This window comes from Dermacentor andersoni, chromosome 8 (genome assembly GCF_023375885.2).
Source record: "Dermacentor andersoni chromosome 8, qqDerAnde1_hic_scaffold, whole genome shotgun sequence".
Classification (NCBI taxonomy): Eukaryota; Metazoa; Arthropoda; class Arachnida; order Ixodida; family Ixodidae; genus Dermacentor; species Dermacentor andersoni.
The window spans coordinates 15,742,952-15,764,171 of record NC_092821.1 but is presented as its reverse complement, the minus strand read 5'-3'; the positions used below and the strand labels follow the sequence as shown (position 1 = coordinate 15,764,171).

Sequence of the window (21,220 nt, the reverse complement as noted above, 5' to 3'; positions counted from 1 at the left end):
AGTCCTCATCACCGACAAAGGAACGGCTTTTACAGCAGAGCTCACCCAAGCCATTCTGCAGTACAGCCAGACAAGCCACAAGAGGACAACTGCCTACCATCCGCAGACGAATGGTCTCACGGAGCGCCTGAACAAGACCCTCGCCGACATGCTAGCAATGTACGTCGACGTCGAGCACAAGACGTGGGACGCAGTCCTGCCGTATGTAACCTTCGCTTACAACACGGCGGTGCAATAAACAACACAGATCACGCCGTTTAAGCTGGTTTACGGCAGGAACACGACGACGACGCTCGACGCCATGCTGCCCCACGTCACTGATGAAGAGAATGTTGACGTCGCTAGTTATCTCCAGCACGCTGAAGAAGCCCGACAGCTCGCCCGCCTACGGATCAAGAACCAACAGAGGACCGACAGCCGGCACTACAACCTCCGACGACGCTTCGTCGAGTACCAGCCCGGCGACCGTGTTTGGGTTTGGACACCGATACGCCGACGAGGACTGAGTGAGAAACTATTGCGCCGCTATTTCGGACTCTACAAGGTCATTCGACGTATTGGCGCACTGGACTATGAGGTCGTGCCAGATGGAATTTCGCATTCACAGCGGCGCCGCGCACGATCTGAAGTGGTCCACGTGGTGCGTCTGAAACCCTTTTACGGACGCTGACGAACTTGCTTATTGTGTCGTTTTCTTTGCTACGGGTGTTTTTCTTTATTACTTTCGTTTGTATGCAGCATCGGGTCGATGCTTCTTAAGAGGGGGGAATTGACACGTGTACTTATCTTTATCGGGCGACCACGTTTCGCCGCCTAACAAATGTAATCGCATAGCGCAGGAGGCGCCTGCATGTATCGGAAGTTTCTGGAATCTTACCGATGCTTCCATCCACTGTCTGTGACCGAACCTTGTGTAATCTAATCGCATGTGTGCGCGACGCGAATGATGTAGAACTTTGTGGAAGGCACGCGGGTCCCAGCGATTACTCTGGAACATTCGACGACTGATGTATAAAAGCCGACGCGCATGAACCACTGATCAGATTTTCGACGATCGCCGACCGTGTTCACCGCTATCGTTGTGCTATAAGTTTAGCCTGTTTTTGTGGGCACAGGTTCGCCCAATAAAACGCTCGTTTCATTAATCACAGTATTGCTACTGTGTTCTTACCACGTGACAATATATATATATATAATCTATATTTAAGCAAAGGGGGCTTGCGGTGGGTGGCTACCTCAATCCAGGACTCCAGTGGTCCTTGCTGCTCGCCGGACCTGTGCGCGGAGCGCTAGCTGCGCCAGTCGGTCCTAGCAGGTTCAAAATGATACTGCCTTTGGTGTACGATCATCGAGGGCTGCACAACTATACTAGGTGCTCCCTGAGGTCCCGGGGTTTGTTTTTTAATTATTACAGCTTTTTTGCACACCGTAGGAACGAATCCGAAGCATTAATAAGTATAAGTGCAATATATGTTACCTAATGAACAACTCCTTTTTCTCCCTGCTCTTCCCCACCATTGACAACTTATTTTTTGCCGCTTTTACGGTTTGCAGTAGCTGGCAAGATCGCACGTGCTCACATCAACATCTCGGCCCTGCCTGTAAATAAGATCATTCTAATTCGAAGCCGCTTCCATACAGTCAAAATTAAAAAAAAAAATAGCTGCTTTGCTCACAAGACCGATTTCATTTAGACACACGCCGTCTTCCTCGCATATCCGCGGGCGTCAGCCGGGTGTGTCGTAACGCACGACGGCGTTAGTACGCTCACGAATCCACTTAGTCACGATCCACTTGGAGCCCCACAGTACGGGGCAGCCGACGTGCAGGGAGAGGTCGTCCGCCCTCCTCTTCTGGTGCCAGAAAGAGAAGTGCTGTGGGGCATCGTCCCCAGCGTACGGCTCTAAGTCGTACCAGAAGAGGGCGTCACCGACGCGAGGCTTCACCGCGATTCCGAGCTTTACAAAGGCAGTGGCGCCTCCCGCAGCCACGTCGGTCAGGTACATCAGTGTCGTGGCCAGTCGGTTGCCGTTCTCGGTGTCAACGCTGTGAGCAACTTCGCCGAATCCATGCGCGTCCAGGTGAGGTGTGTAGTGTCCACCGAGGCCGTAGTTGGCTACCTGGTATGCCTCCGCCGTTTCCACCGAGAGGCCCGTTGCAGCTCCTATGCGGCGGGTCAGACTCTGTAGCGGACCGTGTTCGTGATCCCAAAGCCAGGATACCTGCAGGCAGTTTAAAATAAATACGCTAGGAGAACAGATGCGATGCATTTGTTCACTATCTTGGACTATATATTCCTACTGTATCAAAAATGTGCCATCACCTCGGACCTCATCACTGAAATATCTAGGCGTAAATCTTTAACAAACCTCTCCTGGACTTCTCACATTACCACCGTCTGTGCCAGTGCTTCTCGGTCACTGGGTTACCTGCGACGCAACCTTCGAAACTCGCCTACACATATGCGCAAACTGGCATTCCAAACATTTCTTCGCCCACGACTTGAGTTCGCCGCTCCGGTCCGGTCTCCCCACCAAAACGACTTAATTAACATGCTGGAATAAATCCAAAATAGAGCGGCACGTTTCATTTCCCACAATTATGACTACCGTTCTAGTGCAACTCAAATAAAGCTTCACCTTTCACTTCAGCTGCTATGTAATCGTCGCGACATAGCCCTTTTGTCATTGATTCATAAGTGCGCCCACAACACTAACAAACGCTCCCTACACCTAGAAACGTCATCGCACACGTCTCACAAGTTACACAATCCTCTCAGCTTCACGCGCATCTACGGTAAAATCGAACTATTTAACTCGTCTACAATTGCACGTGCCATTCGTCTCCCCGGTAACATAGTTGCGGAAACTGACTGTGAAAAATTCAGGCACTCACTCAACTCGCTTAACCCTTGTTAACCATTGCTATCATACTCACTGTTTGATTTTATTCTTTTTTCTGCTATTTCCTTGCACTGCAATACGTTTGTTATAAACTTGTCGAGTTCCTTTTTATTATACTCACGCACAGCTGTACGTGCCTAATATGTTTCTCTAATTTTTAGGCTGTGCATTTAGGTAGTGTTGCTTTTTTCTCTACCTTCATATTGTTACGAGATTGTATGTGCTTACATGATTCGATGGCACCTTTACTCAATGCCCCTTGCAGGGTCTTGTAAGGTATTTTACAAATAAAAAAAAGATATGGGAGTGTGCATCAAATGCAAAATAAATTTTCATTTTATATATGTTTATTTGTTATAAGGAACAAAGCAAGTGTATAGTATTTTTCTAGAGATGTATATACTCGCATAATGGACGCAATTGTGTAAAACCCGCACCCAGAACTTTGTAAAGGACTCCCCCAAATATATATTTAAAAATTACCTATCTATAAGCCGCACCCTTGATTTTTGAGGAGGCTGACAGTGTGATCTGTTGTGTGATACTATAATTCCGGAGCTTTTTTGCTCATTGCGATAGGAATTATATGAACACTCCAGGCGCATTACTGCCCTCGGCGTTGGCGTCATCATCGCCGTGAGGTTCCCTAAAAGTTATTCCAGTAGAACTTTTTGTTGGGCTAGTTGGTGCATCTTACTGATGTACTAAAGCGTCAAGCAGACGACACAAGAAGAGACACGGACGAGCGCTCGTCCGTGTCTCTTCTTGTGTCGTCTGTTTGGCGCTTTAGTACATCAGTCCCTAAAAGTCCAAGGGCCATAAAATCGTCGCCGCGCGCCGTGTGCTGTAGGTGCAAGTGAAAGCGTACGAAGGTGAGCAGGTGGTCGCGGTTCAATCTCGCGCATCCAACGGCGGAAAGCGGGGACGAAGCGTGCCGCTTTCCGTTGCGCACAAGGCATGCGTGGGAGGAGAGGGAGACGGGGGGGGGCGGAGGGGGGAGGTTCACTCAAACGGCTCCGGCGGCCGCGCGCGCCAGGCCTGGTCGCTTTATCTTGGCAGCTATCCGCGACGGGCCAGCGCTGCGCTGTGTTTTCGCGGCGTACGTTGCGCTGATGCGAGTGACTGCGCGAAGGTCAATTCGCTCGCTGCTGCTGCCGCGTTTCCTCACTTCAGCGTTTTGACAGCGAGTTTCCGCGGTCATCGAGTCAGATGTGTTCATATTGGCTTGTGCGCGATTACACGATACTTGTTAATTTAATTAGTACGACTATGTTTACAAATATATGGAGCCGATAAAAGTACTATCCTTACTTCACATAGATGTCCGCTAATTTTCTATCACAATCGATGCTTCGCCTTTCGGGCGAAATTGCGGCTCTTTTAATCGGTGGCACAACAAGGCAGCCATGCCGAGTTTTCGATGCCTCCAGGTAGCAAAAGCATAGCGTCCGAGATTTAGCGGCTGCCTCCGATACGCTGCTCTAGCTGGTCTGCAGGAGTCACTATTTATTCGACTCGGCAGGTGGCGCGCTACGGGAATAACCAAGAATAGCGAGAGCCAGCACAAGCGAGTACTGTAGTTCAATAAAGGCAAGTACCACACAAAATATTGACGAAATTTTTTTTCTCCCTGTAATGGCCGCACCCCGGATTTTCACCCCAAACCTCGGGAACAAAACTTCAGCCATCACACGAATGTATATAGTAATCTACTCATTTAGGAATGCCTTTTCTCTAACGAATGGGTAGATACTTTGATCCCATCATCGTAAAATGAAGTAAACTATCGGCAGCCAATTGTTGTTGCCTCAAAGCCAGTTGCGCACGCACTCAGTACCACTGCATCGTCGTCGTCTAATCGCTGGCCTCCCAGAGCTTCGCCGAATGGGCCAAGGAGATGAGTCGCATGGACGACAATTCAGGGCTGTAGGCAGAGTGTTGAAGTGGCGTCCAACGCGTTGCCCTTAATTTTGCACATGTAACAGCTGCAACATTGGGTCTGGCGTTGTCATGGAAAAGAAACAGTTCATACATTGGTTGGTGACGCCTTTTGCGGTGATAAGCAAGTTTAGCTTTGTTCAGAAGCTCATAGTAATATGCAGCATTGACGGTCCAACGACTGCGCAAGAAATCAATGAACAAAATGTCGCAGTGGTCCCAAAAAACAGTCGCAATCACGTTGCCAGCTAACAGCCGAGTCTTGGCTTTGGCAGGGGCCGCCTCAGCTTTCTTTGCCGACTCCACGTGTGCTTGTATCGAGTCAAGCTTGCACTGGTGTACCCAAGTTTCAATGCAGGTAACGCTGCGATTAAAAAGAAAATGATTCCTCGTGTGCAAACCGCGCTGGCAGCCGCTAACACCAGTGGCGTAGCCAGAAATTTCGTTCGAGGTGGAGTGTGGGGGGGTCTCACGTTCTAGCTCGGCCGCCTTCTTATAGAATTTGTCGAGGGATCAAATACATGAATAATAACTGCATTGCCATTGCCAAAGATGCTGCAAACGAATTCTTGAACGCTACGCAATGGCAACACACGCAAAATATTTATTAAAAAAAAAAGAATATACTCGTATGTCTCAAAAATTGTGCACAAAATTGGCATCAATGCTTCCATGTTTTCTCTCTATTTAATAAATAAAGAAAACATCACACGAACTTTAGAAATATATCAGTTCGAAACTATCTAAGCAGTGCATGCCACTGATATGAAAAATGTAAAGGCCATGAAATGAACAAGTTGAGTACAAATATTTTAACGAAACTTTGTCATTCAAGAACCTTGTTTACATTTTTGTACATATACAACGGCCAGGGAAAAATCTCAGTGATGTTGTCATTTGTTCAAATGTATGGTCACCAATGCTGTCAACGGTCGTTTATTGTAATTGCACCGATGTTACAGTCGAAACAGAGAGCACATATATAAAGCCGTTCTGCAAAATATACGAGGGCGAGTAAAATGAAAGTGTGCCAGTGGCGTAGCCAGAAATTTCGTTCGGGGGGGGGGGGCTCACGTTGGAACTTGGCCTCCTCACGTTTTTCGAGGGATCAAATACATGAATAATAACTGCATTGCAATTGCCAAAGATGCTGCAAACAAATTCTTTAACGCTACGCACTGTCAAGACAAGTAAAATATGTATTTTTTAATAAAAGAATATATTCTTATGTCCTAAAAATTGTGCCAAAAATAACTGATATCAATGCTTCCATGTTGTTTGTCTATTTATTAAGAAAGAGAATATCACACGAACTTTAGAACTATATCAGTGTGAAACCAGCAAAGCAGTACATGTCTTGATATAATAAATGTAAAGGCCGTGAAATGAACAAGTTGAGGACAAATATGTTAATGATACTTTGTCATTCGAAAGCCTTGTTTACATTTTTGTACATATGCAAAGGCCAGGGAAGAATCTCAGTGACGCTGTCCTTCATTCCAATGTACTGCGCAGGAGCAACTGTCACCGGTTACGTATTGTAATTGCACCGAAATCGTAGTCGCAACAGAGATCACATATAAAAAGCAGCAATTCTGCAAAATATACATTAGAAATTCGAAGTACAATGGAATACACAAATGCCAAGCTAAGAATTGATAAAAAGCAAAAAAAGTGTCTCTGGAAACGAAGTTCACTGCATGTATCCGCGAAACCTTACAACAAGATATTTAAATATACGTATAAGTAACCAATACATCTACTTATCTAAGCAAAAGTCACCTTATACAGGGTGTTTCAGCTAATTTTAGCCAGAGTTTAAAAATATGCCGATGCACTCTAAGACGACGCGACCAAGTGGATGTTGCTCACTTTTGTACGTAGTGTGTCAAGCTATATTTTGTATTTTGCTTAATTATATTTTTAGTCAAGATTAATGAACCAACTTCTGAAGTAACGAAGTAAGGAAAAAAATCCATTTAGAAAATTGCAGAGCGGTTTGCAAAGCGTCCGAATAAACACTTTCTGTCTTTCTATATATATATTAGGTATTAGTGTATTTCAGCTTACTGATGATGCCTGCGAACTACAAAACTAGTGACGTGCCCGCTTGCGCGTCGTGATTGCACTGCTCCCCAACGTTCCGCGCACAAACAGCCATAGGCGCGCTACCACTTAAAAGGCGTCAGGGCAACCACGTAGGCATCGGCATCGCCAGCGATGTGCTCCCCTCGCGAAAGTTCGTTATAGCGATAAGCAGACGCATCGGTTATCGCTTGTGCTGCCGGAAGCAACAGGTCCGTCATTTCGCGATAGCTGTAAGCAAATTGAACATCCCTAAATAAAAAAAAAACTCAGTTTTCAGAAGGCTGAAAATGGTGGAATAAGAGTATCATTATTGACCAGACGCAGTCTTTCATTGTATTTTCGTTTATTTTTCATGCGCTTTCACAGCAAGCGCTCGAAGAGGTCACCTTCTGCAGCGATACAACACTGGGACCTTCTGAGAACGCTTGCTGTCGCTGCCTTGAGCGCCGTCGGTGAAATGCTGTGGCAGACTTCAATTATCTTCTCCTGTAAGGCTTCTGGAGTCGTCGCTTCCGTCATATATCCGTGATCCTTAATATAGCCCCAGAAGAAGAAGTCAAAAGGGCTGAGTTCGGATGACATTGCCGACCACAGCACAGGCCCGTTTCTCCTTATCATTGCCCTGGGAAAGTGACATCAAGGCTTGCTCGTGCTTGACTGTCGTGCTTGACTGGCCCCGTCAGGCTGACACCACATTGCGTCAAGCTGGGCTAGTGGCATGTTGCAGCAGAAGACTTCAACCTGCCCTTTGAGGCACTGACATACCTCTTGCCGGTCAGAGTGTTGTTAAAAACATTGGGCCAATGAATGTGCTGTGATATATTCGGCACCAAACGTTAAGAGACCACTGATATTGGTGGCGGGATATATTTAGCCAGTGGGGATTTTGCTCACTTCTATAGTGGGCGCTGTGGATATTTACTTGGCACTTTTAGGAAAAGTTTATCTCGTCAGTCCGGATACCTTGGTGAGAAAGTCAGAATCCTGTTCCTCCTGAATCAAAATCCAATTCGCAAAGTTGAGTCTCTTTTCAAGATCCCTTGACTCCAGGCATTGATGCAACTGCAGGTGATAAGGGTGCAGTCCAGCTGTTTTCAGAATCATCCAGGCACTTGAGTTGGACACACCGAGCTGTGCGCGTGCTAGCGTATGGATTAGCTGCCATGAAAGACAAAACGTTGGAGCGAACCTCATTATTTATGACTCAAGCTCTCTGCCACTTTCTTGTGAAGCTGCCGGTTTGCTTCAGCGACTCGTAGGTGTTGAATATTGTCATCGGGTTCAGTCGCGTAAATGAAGAAACGCAAAGGAAAGCACCTTGGCCACAATCGAATGCATACTTGGGGCACCTAATGTAGCTACCTAAGGAATATCCAAGAAAACGTGAGACGCTTGGTCCACAGAGAACCATATGCATGCTGCTCGTTACCCTACATTGGCGAGATGAGACTTTCCGTAGACGTTGCGATAACATCGAAACGATGGTGATGCCCTCAAGCGAACGCGTTGCAATCTGTCGAGTCCTCACAATGGTGACGGCGAGCGACCATTGCTTCTTTTTTTTGTCTGCTAGCCAGAAAGCGTCCAAAACTCTCCGATGCCAAAATCCGCTCGGCCAGAGAAAAAGGAACGCGCACCGCAGTGCACCGCGTGGTTGTCAGGGCAACACATAAAAAACGCATGACCTCTGGCTGGCTCTGGTAGCCCGTGGGTAGCGAGAACAAAAAATTGAAGAGGCTGAATGTGTCCTCGCGAATAAAATTCAAAATGGAAAAAATAAATAAGAACGCAGTTACCTTTGCTGGCTTTAGTGTCTTGACATGGATGCTTTGGCGCAGGTGAAAAAAATGTTCATATTGTTTTCTGTGACATGATGGCAAATATGAACTATCACAACGCTTCGTCTCATCGGGTCTCGCTGCGTGCTTTGCAAACTTTTCTGATAGTGTATTGATTTGGCTTGTTTCATTGTATGGTCCGATGTACGACATTAGAAAAGTAAATGGAGCTTTGGTATCAAATGTTACTAAGAACATTAAACCGAAAAAGATGCGGAATTGAAAATGTAAAGCACGACCTTGGAAATGTCAATGCACCTTTTGTATCAAAACATTATGTAACCTTTATACTTCTAAAGTTTCTTAATTGAAAACCATGCGCTCCGTAGATTCTGCGGCCTCTGCGAGATGCCGCGGCGGGCCCGCTCGCCATCAAAGCGCCCTTGAAACTTTGTGCTCGGATGGGGATCTTTGCGTTATGTGACTCCAGGTGAATGGGCGTCGCCACGAAATCCAGCCCGAGTTCACAATTTTCGCGCCGAAATGTTTTTTTCTGGCGCGAAAAATACATTCTAGAGAAAATCCAGAATGATTTCCGGCGCCGTGGGTTGTTTTGGTTGGCGGTGCATCACGGCACAAAAAAATTTCGGGGGTGGGGCTGAAGCCCCATAAGCCCCCCCCCCCCCCCCCCTTGGCTACGCCCCTGAAGTGTGCCAATGTGTATATATGACAAACGGGGTACTTTATTTAACAGTAGTCTTCATGAGCATTTACACATTTGTCCAACTGACTAACGGGTCACGTCATTCCCATCTCATAAAACTCCTTGGGTTGGTGCTTCAAAAAAGTTTGTAACTGACTCTTTCACGTCATCATCCCACACGAACCTGGTTCCCTTGAGTAGTTTTTTCAGTTGCCCCAAAATGTTTAAGTCGCAAGGAGACAGGTCTGCGCTGTATGGCGGATGTTGTAGCGTTTACCACTTGAACTTTGCCAGTTTTGTATTAACCACATCACCGACGCGGGTACGGGCATTGTTCTTGAGCAAGATGACCCCATTCCTCAATTTTCCACGTCGATTGTTTTTGATTGCGACGCGCAGCCGATCCGGCGTTTCACAATGTCGGAAACGATATAGCCTCTCCAGGTTTAGCAAACTCGATCAATAACGGCCCCTGATGATCGAAAAAATAAAGTCAGCAACATCTTTCCGGCAGAAATGACGGCCTTTGCTTTCTTTAGGGCTGGTGAATTCAAATATTTCACTCTAAGCTTTGCCATCGCATTTCAGGTTCGTAATAGTGGCACCATGATTCGTCTCTGGTCACAATTGCAGACAAAATATCGTCATCGTTATTGTAATACCGGATTAGTTGAGCCAAGGCAGTGGTTCAAAATCTTGGGCATCCATTGCGCACAAAAGAGCTGATAACCGAGATGTTCATGAATTATGGTGTGACCCGAACCGTTACTGATGTTCACACGCCCTGCCAATTCATCGGTGCTTATCCTCCGTTCTTGTCTAATCAGCTCATCAGCCTTTGCAGTTGTGTAGGGGGTGATTGATGGTGGCTTAGGCCCGGTCTTTGATCGCCTTTGCAACTTTCACGTCCTTATTTGAACCATTTGCTCCAGCGCTTCACAGTGGCCAATGAAATGCAATGTTCAACGTACACGGCAGCCATACGGCGACTAATTTCTTTTCTGGAAACACCTCCAGCTGTCAAAAACCTGACGACACCACGCTGTACAACTTTTGAAGCATCCATTATGTCACGCAACTATGTTCGACCCAGTGTATGCGAGCATTAAAGAACATTTATCCTCACACCTGCGTGTCACTTGTAAATGAGAGATGCCTGAGATCCCTCGCAGATAACGAACAGAACCATTATTGCGCGGTATCGGTTGGCACACGTTCATTTGACTAGCCCTCGTACACAGATATGCGAAGATACAATGGAATATACAAATCGAATATACGAATCGATGTCACTGTATATAATGCGCCAAACAAGGCAAATAAACATGTTGCGCAACCATAGATTCGCAGATCAGAGCCCCCCCCCCTTTCCCTCCACTCCCTCTGATGTAACGCGCGACAGGAGGTGGCGCGCTTCCTACCCGCTTTTCTCTCTTGAGCACACAATACTGAACCACCATCGTCGCCACCCCCACCCCCTACGCTTTCACTCGCACATACAGCACGCGGCGCGCGTTCACGATGTTATCGCCCTTGGACTTTATACGAAACATCAGGGCGACGACGATGCCAGTAATGTGCCTGGTCTGTCCATATAATTGCTACCGCAATAATATATTAAGAGTATTCGGCAACGGAAGCGTCCCGTGGCCCATTACTTTTCACAAAGGGAAAAGTAGTAACAAAATCGAACTTTCACCATGCGACAATTTACTGCCCCGCGACAATGACTTTTTTTCTTTAATTGTGGGGCGGGGTCACGGAAATGAGAAAACGCAAAGGAAAGCATGTTGGCCACAATCGAATGCCTACTTTGGGCACCTAATGTGGCTACCGAAGGAATACTGAAGAAAACGTGAGACGCTTGGTCCACAAAAAATCATACGCATACTGCTCGGTATCGTACACAAAATTTTCCGGAGATGCTGCACTCGGGAGAACGCGTTGCAAACCGTCGAGCCCCCGCAGCAGTGTTGCCAGTTCTACGGAAGAAAAAGTAGCCGAAAACTTCCGAAAAGTAACTAAAGAAGTCGCCAGCTACGGCAAAATTAATTGGTAGCGAAAAATCTATCTACCATGCGACAAAGAACTTTTGCCCATTTTTAACGCGAAAATAAAGAAAAACAGACGAGAAAGACCTGTAGTTCCCTGCTGCGCTCATGACACACGAAAATAAAAGAACAGTAGTTGTCACATAATATTGCTACGGAACAGCCGCCATAATGTGGCTGCACTAAGGAGGACGAAGACGACGTGTGTGCGGGCTTGATATATAGCGTCGCCATTTTTGGCCTCCGTTAGCTTCCGTGTAAATAAATTGTAAATAGCATTCGGCTTCAGCTACACGTAACAATATTGTATCGTAATTTAGCATTATATATGACCAACTGATGTTATTTATAATTTCTGCCACACACTTGTGCGCTTTCTCATAGCCTAAGTTGTACCGCCAGTTTCAGTAGAATAAACTTGCTGAACGCGGTCCTTGCACAGATAGTTATGTTAACTCTATGCCACTATGACTTCAGTTTAAACGTTCCCGTGCGAACTCTATGACGTCACACACGTTCTCCGCTCCTGGTACGCAGTCGCATATAGTGACGTAGACATTGGCCCCTGTAATGTCATGGCAGCCATGACGTGCTTTTGGTTTTGCAGTCGTCTCTGACGCAAAATCCGTGGTCTTCGAGATTCTCTACAGAGCTAACCCTCGCTGGGGTGATATTAGGACATACATCACTTATTGCTTCCGTCCTTTGAAAGACGCAAAAGCACTGCCTGTAAGATTGGTTAATTCCTGTTACTCGGAGGGAGCTGCTTGGGCCTGTTCAATTATCCGTCAGTGACAGTCCCGAAGTGCTCGAGGCGTTGATTTCAGCCAATGAGCGTTGCATATGAAGCATCTCGGGCAGTCCTGGGTAGCATAGGGCGACAAGTCGAAGATGTCCACTGAGCATGTGGTGGCTATCATGTATTTTCAGCTCCTGAATTTGCTTCCGGAGCTTGCAAGACACAAAAGCGCCACCTTAGAATATCTGACGTTTGGGGTTGTTGTTTCGAGGGGGCCGTCGGGGGGAGTGTTATTCGGCCACTACGTAAACCACTTACCACATTCAAAAGGAGCCATAAAGTAGCCAAGTCCCTAAACACGATTTTCGGTCGCCAGGAGCTTCTAAAGGTCGCCAATTTTGCGAGAAATCGCTACGTTTGTCAACCCGGCCACGCAGTGATGGCGGCGAGTGACCATGCATAGTTTCTTTTTCTCGTTTGCTAGCCAGAAAGCGTCCAAAACTTTGCCAGGCGAAAATCCACTCGGCCAGAGAAAAACGAACGCGGATCGAAGTGCGCCGCGCGATGCAACACGAAGAAAACACATGCGCTCTGGCGTGCTCCGGCAGCCCGCCAGACGCTCAGTGTGTCCTCGCGAATAAATGTCAAAGCATGAAAATAAATAAGAATATAGTAAGCATTGCTGGCTTTAGTGTCTCGATATGGTTGCTTTGGCGCAGGTAAAAAAAAAATTCTATATTATTTTCTGTGACATGACGGCAACAACGAACTACCACAACGCTTTGTCTCATCGAACCTCGTTGCATGCTTTGTCAACCTGCCTGATAGTGTGTTGATTTGACTTGTCTCGTTGTATGGTCCGATGTACGACTTTAGAAAAGTCAATGCACCGTTGACATCAAACGTTTATAACAACATTAAACCCACAAAGTTTTGGAATTGAAAATCTAAAGCACGACTTTGGAAATGTCAGTGCACCTTTCGCATAAAAAGTTTATGAGAACTTTATACCCATAAAGTTACAGAATTGAAATCCATGCGCTCCGTAGTTTCCGCGGCCTCCGCGAGATGCCGCGACGAGCCCGCTCGCCATCAAAACGCCCTTGAAACTTTGTGCTCGGATGGGGCTCCTTGCGTTATGTGACTCCCGGTGCATGGGTGCCGCGAAATCCAGCCCGATGTCGCAATGTTCGCGCTGAAATGTCTTTTCGAGCGTTAAAATGACATTCTAGACAAAATACAGAATGGTTTCTAGCGCCTGGGGCTCCAGAATGGATGTGGTCAGCTGAGCATTTTACTTACTTCTGAAGGCGCGCCCTAGTTATCTAAACGACACATTTTTTAATGATACAGAATTGATAATCACGGCTTAAGCATAATATTCAATATTTCGTCTACTTACCAATTCTTACTTTCAATTAATAGACTGCATTCCACGATCACACGTCCACTGAGCCGACAACACTACAGCCGGAGACTGTTTGCCCGTTAATTCCCGCGTCCTGGCTGAGCGCAATTATTTGCAGAAAGAGCAGGCAAGCGAAAATAACAGGGTGATATTCACTACGATAGAATGCTCTATAATGAGTTCAGAGAGGAAGAAATCGCTGAAGTCTGCCGCCTTTGTATTCTGTTTTTTTTTTTATCTTCCCTAATTGAAATTCGGGGGCCGCAGCTCGGTATTGTCGCCACGAGGTGGTATTTGTCAGCAGGCTGCCATAACCGCTGAACATTCACGGCGCGCCTCCTCCGCGGCAGCTCAGCGACAGTGGGGTAATTAGGGTTTCCTTATGGGGCCGTGTAAACGCGCGGTCGCATTGCAAATAACAATTTTTGAGAACCACTGAGATTTTGGCGCACGTATCCATGCAGAACATTTTTTTGCCTAAATATTGCATTTTACGGATAGCTGCTGCTGCGGTCCGTCCGTATCCTCCGAAATTGCATCGGCGCACGTTTGTTCCGGCCGTTTCAATAGTCCTGTTACGTATTAAAACGGCAATGGGCTTTCCTCGGATGCTTCCCACGAAGCGAAGACTTGACCAGCGCCCACCTAGATGACGACGGAGCCCCAACCGACTGTTGACGGGCCGGCAAAGAAGCTCCGTTCGATGCGACAGCGACCGCCGCCTTCTCTGGAAGCCGTAACGACCGTCAAGGCCAGGCTCCAGCTCCCTACAAGTTGGCCGTCACGGAGAGCCCACCAATTGATGCAAGGGGCCAACGTCGAAGAAGTTCCGTGCGAACAGCGTCGACTTCAGGTTCCCAATTGCCGCGTCATTGCGACGTATCTGGGAGAGATCGCGCAACGTCGGGGGCAGAGTGCGGCGGAATGGTGCGCGGCGTGACGGGTCGAATTTCGCGAACAGTTAGGCTTACGATTGGCCACGACACGGTCATCAAGTTCCCTCGTCTATGTACCTAAGGAAAATGTCCTTTTTAACACAGGACACCTTTGGTGCACTGCGTGTGTGTGCTGACACGTGCGTGCTCAGTCATGTAGTGAGAGCACACATGTATGGAGTGTGCTCCCACATCGGAAAAATATCTTAGTGCGAAGCCCCGGTATAGCGCAGGCCGTGCTACCATGATTTAGGCACTCCCTCAGCTCAAGCAAGCGACCCTCCGAGTGAGGTCCCGCGTCCGAACCACGAACCACAGAACCGAATCACAACAGCCCGGAGAGGGCGTTGCGTAGGGATGGCCGCCGGTCCCTCAGCACAGCGTCCCTCGAAGCCAAGGGTCGTTCCGCTGGCGCCAACGGCGCGGGGAGGTTGACAAACACTCTGCACGCTCAGAAAATGTCTCGCGCCACGCATATAATGTTTCCAAAAAATCATGTGATGTAGAACATTTCACGAGTTGACCGTTGATTCGCTGTCGTCAACAATTGCTCCGCAAGTGGCTGTGCTCAACATATATTTTATTTACTTATTTATTTTTATTTCACATTACTGCAGGCCATGACAGGCCCAAGCAGGAGTGGGAAATCAAAACATAATTAGTATCAATCGGGATTACAAATGAATAACGGCATTAACAATGAAACATGGTTACATCACTACACATATAATACGGACTTGGTAACAAAAGAAAAAAAAAATACACTAGAACAACAATTTTTCCAGTGCCGTTTGAAAATCAGCCTCCTCAAAAATGGTTTTGGGAATAGCGTTTCAGTCTGAAATTGTCTGGGGAAAGAAACTGTGTTTAAATGCATTGGTCTTAGCAAATATCGGTTTCAGTGCATGATCATGATTGTGTCGAGTCTTTCTGGTGTCTAAGGGTTTTACATCTGAAGGTATGGACATGTCAAATTTACCTTTCAACATGTTATGCAAGAACACTATCCGAGCATATCTTTGACGTACTTGTAATGTTGTAATCTCGTGTTCTTGCATAAGTTTAGTAGGGGAGTCACACCTTTTATATTTACCAAAAATGAATCGGATTGCTTTTCTTTGCAAGATCTCAAGTTTATATATATCCTGCTTAGTTTCGGGATCCTAAATTACGGAAGCGTATTCTAATTTCGACCTTATGTAAGTATTGTAGGCTAGTAACTTTAACTTTGCTGGAGCTTTGCTTAGTTTCCTTCTTAGGAAACACAACTTCTTAAATGCTGATGCACATATATCTGAAACGTGACCTGACCTGGATAACTTAGAAGTAAGTGTAACACCTAAATACTTATAGCTTGTGACCCTTGCTACTTCTTGGCTACAGAGACTATAGGAATAATAACTAGGCTGTAATTTACGCGTAACTATTAATAAGACTGTTTTCTGCACATTAATTTCCATATCCCAAGTTCGACACCACTACTCAATCTGGAATAATTGGTCCTGCAATACAACGTAATCACTCTCACACAACATCTCCTTGTATATAGTACAGTCATCAGCGAATAATTTTATACACACTGTATCAGACAAACATTCAATGAGATCATTTACACGAACCAAGAAAAGCAAGGGTCCGAGTACACTGCCCTGAGGCAGACCAAAAGAAACAGGGAGCATATCAGACTCACACTCATCCACTACAACAAATTGTTTTCTGCTGTGCAAATATGCTTCAACCCAATTCACTAAGTAGATGGGAAGGCCGGTTAATTTCAGCTTGTCTATTAGTTTCGTATGCGACACCTTGTCAAACGCCTATCTAAAGTCTATAAAGAATGCATTTATTTGCTCCGACTGGTCCAATGCCATTATAAAATCATGTACAGTGGTGAGTAACTGAGTCGTAGTAGATCTTCCCTAGGTAAATCCGTGTTAATGAGGAGACAAAACTTTATTATTAGACAAAAAAGACCTTATATATCCAGCTATGACATGTTCAATAAGTTTTGAACAAGTATGTATAATCGACACGGGCCTATAATTTGCTTTGTTAAGCTTGTCCCCCTTCTTAAAAATTGGCACAACGCGCGCTATCTTCCAGTCATCAGGAAGCTCACTAGTGCTTAAAGAAAGCTGCAAATGATTTGCCACTTGGCAAATCTGCGCTGCAAAGCGTTTAATGAACGCAGTAGGGATGCCATCCTTACCGGCGCTTCTTTTCTCGTTCAATTTACGTAGCATAGATAGAACACCCTCGCTTGATATCACTGGTACATCGGTCTTCGAAAGCTCCTTATGTATGCTGTAGTTTTCATTAGGGGAAAAACACTGAAAATATAGATTAAATGCGTTAGCTATATAGCTGCGTTTTCGACAAGGTGATCATTTACTGAACTCTTTTGAATAGACTCATTTGTCTTTCCTAGGTAACGCCAACATTTTGATGGATCAATCCTAAGAAATTCTGGATGTGAAAAAGTGAAATAATTATGCTTTTCTTGTTGCACCTTAATTGCCAATTTATTCCCCCGTTCCATGAGGGTCTTCTTACACATATTTTGTTTCTTTCTTAATCGTTTTAGTTTACGTTTAATGTGGATGATTTCACGACTAACCCACGGATTCTTGCGATTTTTAGCAGCCTTGCTCATAGGTACAAAGTTTTTAATACAGAATGACACTACTTGTTTAAGATGACACCATATGTCATGAACATTCCCAGAATGAGCATCAATAACTAGTGTTTTTTTCTAAATAATCAATTATTGAGGCATCATCACTTCGTTCAATATCTCTATGATTTGTCGCACTAAACCGACTGCATCTGGCGTCCCTGGGGCACGACCAGTTGAAAAACAATAATTTATGGTCTGAAATAACCGGCTCAACGGCAATAGTACAGTTAGAGAAAGATTCACTGACAAAAAAAAGGTCCAGGAGTGCTTGCTCTCTAGTAAAATCACATACAATTTGTTCAACATTCAAAGCAAGCTTTATATCAAGAATAGCATCCGTATTAGTGCATTCACCGTACGCCAAATGTTTCCAGTTTATGGATGGCAAGTTGAAGTCTCCTGTTATTATGATATTTCGTTTGCAAAACTTAACCAATTGATCACACAATCTAGGAAGAAAAGACACATCAGCATCAGGTGCCCTGTAAACCACACAGAGTACAAACGACAACTCATTTGTTGTGATGTTTAGAAACAAGCTCTCATGATCTTCGATCTGTTCCATGACATGAACATTTATACCAGACTTAGCAATCATTCCAATTCCCCCACCAAGTGAACCACGATCATGAACCCCCCACCAAGTGAGGGCCGTAAGTAATTTCATGTTTATCTATTTTGTTGACAACGCTCCTGGCATTCAAAGAAAGGATACGCAAAAATTTGTCGGATATCTGTGATCGCTATGATTCGGATGCTTTGCTTTCGGCAGCTAGAACTGGATCCCGTGTGGAAGATGCATCATCCCATACGTAAAGCGTTTTTCCAATGCTAAGTTTATCATTTGCGAGTGACACTTTCTTTCCCGTATTGTCGTGTTTCGTAGTTTGCCATAGCTGTTTTCTTTTTTTAGGGTTTCCAAGGAGTAATCATGTTGGATAAAAAATTTTCGTCCCTTTTAACTTTCCAGATCTGCTGAGCACCTTCTGTTTCTCAAGATAGCCCTGAAAATAAAGAATAACAGGGCGGTTTGACGAGGATTTCCCAAGCCGGTGAATTCAAGCTACCGATTCGCAATTTATTCCAAGTCTATCAGAAAAAACTTCATTTATAACTTTGCGCCGAAATACCTCTTCAGATTCATTCGGCCCCTCCGTAGTTCCGAAGACAACCAAGTTATTTCGACGATATATATATACTGACACGTGCTCTTGTTTATCTTTATCGGGCGACCACGTTTCGCCGCCTAACAAATATTATCGCACTGCGCGGGACCCGCCTGCATGTATCGGAAGTTTCTGGAATGTTATCGATGCTTCTATCCGCTGTCTGTTGTCGCCAAACCTTGTGTTATCTGATTTCATAGTGTGACGCGAATGGTGTAGAACTTTGTGGAAAGCACGCGGGTCCCAGCTATTAGTTTGGAACGTTCGACGACTGCTGTATAAAAGCCGACGCGCGTGACCCGCCGATCAGTTTCGACGATCGCCGAGTGTGTTCGCCGCTATCGTTGTTCTTTCGAGTGTAGCCTGCTTTTCAGGGCACAAGTTCGCCCAATAAAAAAAACGCTAGTTTCTATAATCACAGTTTTGCTGCCTTCTTCACCGTCACTACTATATATATATATATATATATATATATATATTGCCAGTGCTATTAAAAACATATGAGAAAGACCAACTGAAGTTGCTACGTTTCTGCTCTCTGCCTTCTATGTCGCCAATGTGCGTAGACATGTTTATACCCATTACGCGTTCTCCCCGAGCGAACAGAATCATTGTCGCGCTAAGTTGCTCTTTTCAGCTTGAAAATACGTGCAGGCTCAGCGCAGAATATATATATATATATATATATATATATATATATATATATATATATATATATGCAAAGTTGGTCTTTGTCATATGTTTTTTAATAGCACTGGCAATTTCTGTCGCTGCCATTATTGGAATGTAAATGCCGTTACTTGTTCATTTTAGTGCCCCCAATTAAGTGAAGTGAACCCCCACTGCAGCGAAGTAAGTATGCCGCAGAAGCAAGTGAATACAACGGCCAGAGCAGGACGGAACATATGCGCGCATACCTTGCCGATTCGTTTCCAGCTTGGCATCCCTGCAGTGTCAGTCGGGGAGTAGACGCCTGCACGCTTGAATCCTTTCTGCGCCGCCGATCGGATGTAGTTCACTTCCGATGGGGAGAGGAAGTCGCCGATGAGCACTACTCGTGGCTTCAGCGACAGCACCTCTAACTTGAGCGGCTGAAGAATGAAGCGCGGATCTCCGAAGTTCGTAGACATCTTGCAAACAAGTCTGCTGCCAGATGATCTCACGGCGCCCTGTCGAACGCAGACCGATTTGTACTGGCTGACATCTGACTCCGGCGAGGAAGGGTAGTGGTTTAGCGACATATATTTCGCTCGCTGTCCCAACTGCCGCCTGAGCTCGTCGTTTGTCCGCAGTATTTTGAGGCCAAGCTCAAGCCTCCTGAATGCGCCGCCAGTGATGGACGACGTCATTGCAAGCGCTGCTTGGCTCCAGGCGGAAGTGTTCCCAAACTCTCCATCCGTAAAGCAACCCCTGGCAACGTGTGCCAAGTCTTCGGGCGAAACGGCTGGCAGTAAGCGAGAACGCATGGATGCTATCGTATCCACCGGAATGTCGTACACTTGCTGCAACTTGCAGATTCCAGCAGCGGCGCCACTGAGATCGCCGACCGTGGGCCACCAACGTCGGGAATAAGACGGCAGGAAAGCCGAAGGAAGGCTACATAGGCTGGGACAAGGAGCGCTGAATTTGGGGTATGAGTTGGCGAGACGGCTGATGAAGAGGAATGTTCCCAATGTATTGAGGCCATCTCGCAGCGACTTCGCAGTCCGCAGTGCTCTATAGTGTTCTATGACTTTCTCCAGCCGCCGTTGTTCCAACATCAGGTACAAGTAGCCGTCTTCAAGAGCTGTGTTTTCTGTTCCAATCGACTCCTGCATGTCTTGCGTTGCAGTGAACAGGTCCGAGGTGCCTGAGGCGACGTTGAACGCAAACGTGATAGAAACAACACTTCGCAAAGGGGACCACATTATTGTTGTTGACCATCCCAGCTGGTGATGATGATGAATCGTGAAATGGCATGCACCCACTATGGGGATTGGTAAAAAAGAAAAAAAAATCGGGTCGTAGAGGGAAAGCGAAACAATAAATGCATATAAAAGATGTGTCTTACGAAAAGGAATGATTTAGACAAGCAATGTGCTATAAGAGAGCAGAAAATTTGCTGAAAATAAACGGATTTGCACGATTGCTCCGGCTCTGAACTCCTTAAGGCAGCTGGTTGTAACAGTGCATGTCGGTCATCATCTTAATGGCTGCTTGGTCCTTTACGAAATGGCATAACGCACTACAGGGGTTCGGCATCTTTCTGGCAGTGATAGCTGAGATTTCGGACCATTACTGCCCATGGCGGAGTAAGCACACTTCTTTGGTCTCGGCTTCACGTAGCCCCGGATTGACACTCCTGGGTAAATCGGTAGCCACCTTTTCTTATCGAACTCTTCACTCTTCCACTTTCGTATTTCCTTTATAATCTGTCCTGTTCCTTTTTATTTCTCTTAATTGCCGAATTTCATAGCGGTTAGGGTTAACCTTGCTGGGTTACCAGCCTTGGTCAACCATATTTGGTTATAGCATCAGCGTTCTGCTGGCGCTGACAGCTCTTGCCTATGCACATTTCCTGCTGCGTCACCTTGTGTCGTGACTGACGCTGCTGCTGAAAAACGATGCATATGCTATGCTGCAGGCATCCTTCTTAACACCTGATAGTAATCTGAAAACGCTGCAGACCGATGGCGTACTTAAAGGGACACTAAAGCGAAAGAATAAATCAGTTCAGACTAATGAAGCATTGTTTGAGAAGCCTGGAGGCAGTCATCTCATAAAAATAGATTGAATATTGGATGAGAAAATGACGGTGGAAATATCAGTATTTGAATTTCGCGCCGGAATCTCGA

At 45.8% G+C, this 21,220-nt stretch overlaps 1 protein-coding gene across 1 annotated transcript; it reads right to left on the bottom strand.

Annotated features, from left to right (window-relative positions):
- Positions 1 to 1,659: 1,659 nt before the first annotated feature.
- LOC126526597 (prolyl 4-hydroxylase subunit alpha-1-like) lies at positions 1,660 to 20,710 on the bottom strand. Its single transcript, XM_050174454.3, has 2 exons — positions 19,304 to 20,710; positions 1,660 to 2,222 (listed from the first exon to the last, which is right to left on the bottom strand). The coding sequence occupies exons 1-2, from the start codon at positions 20,291 to 20,293 to the stop codon at positions 1,728 to 1,730; spliced, it is 1,485 nt and encodes a 494-aa protein (XP_050030411.1). The 5' UTR covers positions 20,294 to 20,710; the 3' UTR covers positions 1,660 to 1,727.
- Positions 20,711 to 21,220: the final 510 nt, after the last annotated feature.

Excerpts from the sequence above, each read along its gene's own strand:
- LOC126526597 (XM_050174454.3), bottom strand. The coding sequence starts at position 20,293 with ATGTGGTCCCCTTTGCGAAGTGTTGTTTCTATCACGTTTGCGTTCAAC. Across the intron at positions 2,223-19,303 it reads GCTGGAAACGAATCGGCAAG|GTATCCTGGCTTTGGGATCA; the intron begins GTATGCGCGCAT and ends AACTGCCTGCAG.